Source organism: Hippocampus comes, unplaced genomic scaffold, assembly GCF_001891065.2.
Source record: "Hippocampus comes isolate QL1 unplaced genomic scaffold, H_comes_QL1_v1.1 scaffold175, whole genome shotgun sequence".
Classification (NCBI taxonomy): Eukaryota; Metazoa; Chordata; class Actinopteri; order Syngnathiformes; family Syngnathidae; genus Hippocampus; species Hippocampus comes.
In genome coordinates, this window is record NW_017805556.1 from 281,572 (window position 1) to 290,154 (window position 8,583).

The 8,583-nt window shown below is 44.3% G+C and overlaps 1 protein-coding gene across 1 annotated transcript in view; it reads right to left on the reverse strand.

Annotated features, from left to right (window-relative positions):
* The window catches only part of dok4 (docking protein 4), a 46,901-nt gene extending 41,139 nt beyond the window's left edge, over positions 1–5,762 (reverse strand). Inside the window, exon 1 of the mRNA XM_019879848.1 lies at positions 5,447–5,762. Coding sequence (XP_019735407.1) covers positions 5,447–5,512 — 66 coding nt within the window. The 5' untranslated portion in view covers positions 5,513–5,762. The remainder of the gene's footprint in view (positions 1–5,446) is intronic.
* Between the last annotated feature and the right edge of the window lie 2,821 nt (positions 5,763–8,583).

Sequence of the window (8,583 nt, forward strand, 5' to 3'; positions counted from 1 at the left end):
ACAAGCCACCTTCCAGCAAGGAGGCAATGCGAATGGCAACAAAAATCCTTCGCTACGCACAAGAATCCCCAGACATCGGCGATGAACGGGACAGTTACTTGCAACTAGCAAGAACACTGTATGACACGCAGGCGAACATTCTCATAAACCAAAGAATGCACGCAACGAAACAATCCAAAATAGACAAATTTTTTCCCAAGGTACCCAAAACATAAGCATTAAAATACTGTACTGTACGTACTGTATTGTACTTTTGTGATTTTTTTTTTTGATACACCTGTACCTGTATTGCAGTTTTTGTTATATGCAGTAAACAGTTTTTGGACAGTATATTTTTGTATTTTATTGATTGTGTTGTTCCACGTGCATTTTGTCAACATATTTGCAGGTTCATAAAGGACATGTACCATGCTCATTTCCCAAATGAGGAATTTCTGTTATCAGGACAAATTGGACAGCGCAAACATGAGTCCGTACTAGAGAATATTTACTGTACATTTACTAGTTGTGATTGCTTTTTGTGTAATATAATTTCCCATGTTTCAAATTCAAAAGCTGTTTTGTAACATAAATTGGGGCCTATTTGAAAACAAATAAATAAAAAAAACAAACAATTAAAAATGTTACCTTTAAATGAAAGAACTGAGGGCTGTTAAATCATTTTCTGCTAAATAACAAACTGCTCCTTGAGTTGACTGCTCCTTAACTGCTCCTTGAGGTTTGATTTGATGTACTTAAACTTTTGGTGTTTTATTTAAAAGATGTAGAAATGTAAATTCATTAAATGTGTCCCTTTCAGAAGTGTTTCTTTGTGAGAAGTGAAAAGAGCTCATGCCAGTTTCTTTCCAAACTCTGCTCATGCACAGATAATTCATGCACCAACGTAGCTGCAGATATTGTGTTTGAGGCAGAGGGTGGTGTTAGGTTTGAAACCGAACCGAATAATGTTTTAGGATTCCAGAAATACAGGCTCAAAGTGCAATAACAGAAATATTCATTTACAGAAAAATGCACCGACAATGTACAAAGAGAAATAGGTGCTCACAAGGATCCAGGAAAAACAAGGCATAAACAAAAACACTTGCAAAAGGCAAGGTAGCGTAACACAGAGAATACAAACGAAAAGACAAGAAATTAATTGATACAAAAATCAAGAACAATGTCTAAAAGACAAAATAATGCCATTATTTACAAAACGAAGAAGAAATAAAGCAAAATGACGAGAGATGCTACCTCTAACACAGAAGCTCCAAAGCACCCTTCAAACTCGATAGCCGACTTATTATGAAGCTTGCTTCAGTTGACATTACTGATGCCGTTTGAACCACTTCACTGCATCATTCCGAAGCAGCTGACTGCTTTGGGTTGGCAGGCGGAGCTTTGAAACTTTGCCGCGAAACTCACTGCACACAGAAGAGCAACCATTTGCGCTCACACTTACACCTAGGGAAAATTTGGAGCGTTCAATCATCCTGCCATGCATATTTTTGGAATGTGGGAGGAAACCACAGTACCCGGAGAAAACCCATGCGGGCACGGGTATAACATGCAAACTCCACACAGGAAGGCCGGAGCTGGAATCGAACCCGGTCCCTCTGCACTGTGAGGTCGAAGCGCGGGCTGCATTACTTTAACTTAATTAACTTAAATAACCAAATACAGAAAAATGTGGCGCCTGTGTGTGAGTGTGTGTGTGTGAGTGTGTGTGTGTGTGTGTGTGTGTGTGTGTGTGTGTGTGTGCGTGTGTGTGTGTGTGTGTGTGTGTGTGCGTGCGTGCATGTGATGTTTTTATTTACATTTTTTTCTTTATTTTGCTGCGTGTTGGCTGGTGCGATGCCTCTGTGTGACATGGAAATTATGTTCTCAATACCAAATAGCTGTCATTGTCAAGGGATGGACTGGGTCCACATGATTCAGTGTGAAATTCTGACGGAAAGACTGATATACATTCCGTCAGTCTAATGGAATGGCTACCTCCGCCAAAATCTTCTTGGCAGGTGCGCTACAAGCATATTGACTTTGAAATGATAATACAGGAAAGGGGAGAGACTGTAAATGGAGAACTAAATTCCAAATTCACTCTGATCTGTACAGACAATGTGTTGACTGATGAGTCAAAAATTGAACTTTTTGAAAGATGTCTGACCTGTTACATCGGAAATAAAATTGGCACGGCATTTAATAAAAATCATAATCTGCCCTTAGTGAACGATGGTAGTGGCAGTGTGATGGGCTGTGGCTACTTTGCTTCCTCAGGACCAAGACAACTTGCTAATTTTCCCAAGGTGTGATTGTGAGTGTGAACAGTTGTTTGTCTATGTGTGCCGTGTGATTGGCTGGCAACCAGTTCAAGGTGTACCCTGACTGCTACCCAAAGACAGCTGGGATAGGCTCCAGCACTCCCACGACCCTCGTGAGGATAAAGCAGTTCAGCTATTGGATGGATAATAATAATAATAATAATAATAATAATAATGATAATAATAATAACTACAGCTGTGAGCAGTTATAACGGGCCCTCGCAGCCCTGGCAATGTTTGGGTACTGAAACACTTGGACATTGGTGTTGGAATTGTTTTTTATTTTTTTTTAAGGAAGTACATCAGATTAAAAGCTATTTTGCTTAAATAAGACTTCTATAAAAGGCCAAAAAATGGGCAACATTTGAAAGGAAATTAAAAATCACCAACTTCATTTTCAGTTTTAAGTAGGGCTCCAAGATATTCTTTTTAAGCATTGGACTGTAAGATGTAGCTCCAACTTTTGTAGATCGTGAAATGTTCACAAGGAAGCTGTGAGAGCTCCGTTGAAGGTTGGAGTGACAACGGAAAATGTCAGCGAGGTAAGAGCCCCCCCGACCCCCCACCCCTCAAAAAAGACCTTTTTCTGAAAAAAAGAAACCTTAACCCTATTTCAACTAATAAGACAAGATAAGATGAACGTCATAGTGTGAGTAATAGCCGCCTGATGACAGCGACTTTCTATCGATACAATCTATCTATCTATACAACAAAGGTCATAGTTTTAAGCAAAACAATTGCACTAGATTTTAGATTAATTTTTTTGTTACTTTTTTACCGTATTATCGCCCACGGGAATTCTCACACGTCATAGCTGTGACGTGTACGTCCCTCTGTCGGCAAATGATGATGCAGTGTGTGATGCCCTGGTGACTGTCGTGAACAGGCCCTGCTGATCATCTCTGGGGACTTCAACCATGTCTCTCTGTCATCCTCCCTCCCAACCTTCACTCAGTTATGTAACCTGTACCACCAGAGACAATAAAATTTTCGACTTGTTTTATGTCAACATCAAGGAGGGATATACACCATAGCCCCTCCCCCCTCTTGGAAGAGCTGACCACAACATGCTGTATCTCCAGCCTGTGTACAAACCCCTGGTGCACAGGCAGCCAACTGTGGCCTGCATGGTCAGAAGACGGTCCATGGAGGCTGAAGAGGCTCTGCGGGACTGCTTCGACTCAACCAGGTGGAAGCTGTTCAGTGAGGTTCATGGGGAGGACATTGATTCACTCACCGACAACATCACGGACTACATTAACATTTGTGAGCGGAACACCGTACCCACCAGGACTATGCGGTGTTTTTCCAGCAACAAACCATGGATTACTCCTGACATAAAGGCCCTCCTGAAGGAGAATTAGAGGGCTTTTGTGTCGAGAAACAGAGAGGAGCTGAGGGCCGTGCAGATCCAGCTGAGGAGAAGGATCAGAGAGGGGAAAAAAAGCCTACAGGATGAAATTAGAGGACCAGATACAGGCCAGTAATGTTACTGGTGTCTGGAGGGGCCTGAAAACCATCTCAGGCCACAAAAGCCCAAAGACAGAGACTGTGAGGGACAAGGATTGGGCAGATGATCTAAATCGATTTTACAACCGGTTTAACCAGACGTCCCAGTGCCCAAGACCCCCCCACCCGAAGGAGCTCAACAGCTACAGACCAGTGGCGCTGACGTCTCACCTGATGAAGACGCTGGAGAGACTCGTCCTCGCCTACCTGCGACCGCTGATGAGCTCATCGCTGGACCCGTTACAGTTTGCCTAACAGCCCAGCATCGGTGTGGAGGACGTCATCATCTACCTTCTCCACTCGGCGCTGTTACACTGTTACACCTGGAGAATGCTGGGAGTACTGTGAGGATCATGTTCTTTGATTTCTCCAGTACCTTCAACACCATCCAGCCCAACCTACTGGAGGACAAGCTGCAGCACGCCGGAGTGGACCAGCACCTCACATCATGGATTACAGATTACCTCACAAATCGGCCGCAGTGTGTGAGGGCACAGAGCTGTGAGTCGGACAGGCTTCTTTGCAGCACTGGGGCGCCGCAGGGGACTGTCCTGGCTCCATTCCTGTTCAGCCTCTACACCTCGGACTTCAGATACATCACTCCAGCCTGCCACCTTCAGAAGTTCTCTGACGACTCTGCAATTGTCGGCCTCATTACAGAGGGAGATGATCGGGAGTACAAGAGACTGACGGGGGACTTCATGGACTGGTGCCAGCAGAATCACCTCCAGATCAACCCTGGGAAAACTAATGAGTTGGTGGTGGATTTCTGCAGGAAACAGTCCTCACCAGTACCGATGAACATCCAGTGTACAGACATACAGAGGATGACCTCCAACAAGTACCTAGGTGTTCATCTCAACAATAAACTTGACTGGTCTACCAACACAGATGCCCTGTTCAGGAAGGGACAGAGCCGCCTCTTCCTACACAGGAAACTAAGGTCTTTTGGGGTTCAGGGGTCACGCCTTAAGACCTTCTATGACTCTGCGGTGGCTTCAGCCATCCATTATGGCATTGTCTGCTGGTCAGGCAGCATCTCAGCCCGGGACAGAGAGGGACTGGAGCAACTGGTCTAGAGGGCCAGTTCTGTCCTGGACTGATCCCTGGACACTCTGGAGGAGGTGGGCAGCAGGAGGATGCTAGCTAAACTAAAAAGCTATGATGGACAGTCCCTCCCACCACCTCCAGCCCACCATGACAGCACTGGGTAGCTCCTTCAGCCAGAGACTGTTACACCTGCGCTGCAAGAAGGAGAGATACCGCTGCTCATTCTTACCGACTGCTGTCAGGCTGCTCAATAAACACACATGAAAACCTGGACTCACCCCATCCATACATTGTAAATAGCACAGCCACCTTATGCATCATACGTGCAGTTGCATGTATGCTTATATCTATATGTTTTATATTTTATATTGCATTCTGTACTGTGTACAGTTCTTTTTTCTGAAACATTTATTTTGTGCATGCAATACTGTTTTTCTTTTCTACCCCCCACCCCCACCCCTTCATTCTGCTGTTGTAGATTGCAAATTTCCCCAGTGTGGGACGAATAAAGGTTTTCTTATCTTGTTAAGTTTAAAATGATTGTTTACATAGCTAAGAAATTGCAAGTAGAGATTTACTTTACTTACCCCAAGCTTGCGACTGCGTATGCGTACATAGCCTTGCTTGACGATGTCGGTGAAGTTTGAGGCCATGCCTGGAGATCATCTAGATGTTTACCTCACCCTCTGAAGTGAATATGCTGGACATTCAAGTCGTCCTTGAGTCTCAGTCCTCTCAAAAATAAAGCAACTGCTCTTCCGCCATGCTTTCTCCTGTTCTCAACTTCTGTGTTGTTTCTATTGTAATTTTGAGATCACACTTGCCATCTTTTGGCTTTCCATTGTATTCTCCTTGGTCTGTGCTGTTTTCATTCACTCTCCACCAGAGAAGTCTTCGGTGAGCTTCCACATTGCCACTACAAACAAATGGAGAAAGACAGATACAGCAAGATTGATAGAGAAAGAGTGAGAGAGAGAGAGAGAGAGTGAGAGAGACAGAGAGAGAGAGAGAGAGAGAGAGAGAGAGAGAGAGAGAGAGAGAGAGAGAGAGAGGGGGGAGAGAGAGGGAGAGAGAGAAAGAGAAAGCACGTGAAGGGATACATTGACATTAATTATTGAAGAGGGAGAACCATAACATTATCATTTATTATTCATGCATGTTATTGTGCGCAAGGATTTAGGATGGTGTGTGTTTGTGCTTGTGCGTGTGCATGTCTCTTAGTGCAGCTCACTTGTGTTTAGAGAATTGTAGCTAATAATCAAAACATAAAAAAAGAAGAATTTATAAATTCAGATTGTGTGTCCCCTGCATAACAATGACATGTAACACAGTTTTGGTGGTCAGCAGAGGGGGATTTGCCTCACAGTCATATGATTTTTTTTGGACGTTGCATGCTCTGCGTGTGCTTGTGTCAGTTTTTTCTGGGTACACTTTCCAAAAACATGCAAGGTTAATTAAAGGCTGGATGGCAGAATTTTTGCATTGCAATTTTATTTGAAATTGTCTGTGTGTCTTTACCGCACTTGTCTTTTTTACTTGCACAAGTAGGCTGCCTAATCAAGATGGAAAAAAAAATGAGCAAAAATTCAATGCCGCTGGAGTCTACTTAGTTTTAAGTGCTTCAGTGGGACAAGAGCTTACGTAAAGCCAAAACGTAAAAGTGAGAGGCAGACATGCTAAACTACTGAAGCATGGAACTACCAATGTGGAGTAAAAATATTTTGTATTTGCAAGCACATTTGAACATACTGGCAAATACGTTCGAACTTTGACTTATATCTAAGAAAGTAGTCAATGTCATGAGGCAGAAGTGTCGTCCGTGTGCCCTGTGGCTTTATCGGGTCGTTTGATGACCTAGTAAATGCCTGGGAGTCAGACCTTTGTTAAAATACTGGTCAGTTTCAACTTCAATACATTGGCGTTTCACATGGTGGAAATGTCTCCATTATTTTAGAGCATCATATTTTGCCTTTTACATGATCTGCTTAGACTAGCCAATCAGAGATGCCATGAAGATGGCGATATCAGTCTTGACCAATAAGAAGCGCCATACGATTAGCGATCACTTGTGTATAACCCTCAAGATGGGGGGGAGATACAAGCGGCCTAAATGAGTTTTCTCCGCAGGGTGTCCGGGGCTCTCTCTTAGAGATAAGGTGAGAAGCTCGGTCATCCGGGAGGGGCTCGGAGTAGAGCCGCTTCTCCTCCACATCGAGAGGAGCCAGATGAGGTGTCTCGGGCATCTGATTAGGATGCCTCCTAGACGCCTCCCTGGTGAGGTGTTCCGGGCATGTCCCACTGGCAGGAGACCCCGGGGACGACCCAGGACACGCTGGAGAGACTATGTCACCCAGCTGGCCTGGGAAAACCTTGAGATCCACCGGGAAGAGCTCGAAGTAGTGGCTGGGGAGAGGGAAGGCTGGGCTTCCCTACTAAAGCTGCTGCCCGCGACTCGACCCTGGATAAGCGGCGGAAAATGGATGGATGGATGGATTAGCATGCAGTTTTCCGTGTACTGTAGGACAAAATAATTTGGCTTTGAATTGTCACTTCGCATCGCTGCTCTTGTTCCATTCCTTAGTCCCGCTGCCACTAGTATGACTCTAGCAGCAATTGGGCTAACCGAAGCCAGCGACATGAGGCTAACCCTGATTCATGGCAATTTGAGTTTGAGTTTTTCGGCCCTACACTCTGCTGTGTGCCAGTCGTATTTTTTTCCTTACTGTTGACATTTTGGATCGTTTGATCCAAAGGGTGGAGAAGAATGTCTTGCCTGACTTGTGTGTGGGTAGCGTCGGATCGGTTCCCACTCAATGACGGTGTGGATGTGGGTGTGAGTGGTTGTTGGTTTAGGGTGTAGTTTGCCTTCTGCCTGAAATCTGCTGGGATTGGCTCACGCCCCTCCTCACCCTGCTCAGGAAAAAGCAGTGTTTAAAATGAGTGGAAAAATGCAAGCCAAAAAAAGATTTACTGGTCAAACTTGTATGTGTAATTAAAAATGTACCTGTCCTGTCTCATATTCTAGGGGCAAAATGTGAACATTTATAGGCATTCTGAAGACCAGTAGGTCGGGAGTGAGCCCAGCCTTGCTTTATGGTTTGGAGATAGCAATAAGCAAAAGGGAGGTGAGAGAGCTGGAGGTGGCTGAGTCTACGATGCTCAGATTCTCTCTCAGAATGACAAGAATTGATAGGATCAGGAATGAGCTCAACAGAAACAATACAGGCTGGAAGGTTTGGTTAGAAAAACAAACAAAAGAGGCCAGGTTGAGATAGTGTAGATACGCAGAGGAGGGAAAATGACATTTCGGTAGAAAGACGCTCAAAATAGAGAGTAGTAGGCAAAGGTGGTAGGCTAAGCAGAAGATCAAAGAAGAGATTTCTGAATGTCTTCATGGAAGAGTTTGAGATCAGTGGAGTTAGAGGAGAAGATGCAGAGGATGAGGATGATTCCCAGCATCAAATTAAGCCAAAAGGAAGAAAAGAAGATCAGTGGAAAATTGATACTTGGAAACAATAGAACCAAAATATATCACTGGGCACATAGCAGTTGCAAGTTGTTCTTACATGCTGTAGGTTTTACTGCCCTCATGAGAAGAAGATGAAATAATACATGCAGGGAGAGAAAATTAAGTTGGGAGGTTGGCACCAGGTTTTGTCACACAAACACACACACACACACACACACACACACACACACACACACACACACACACACACACACC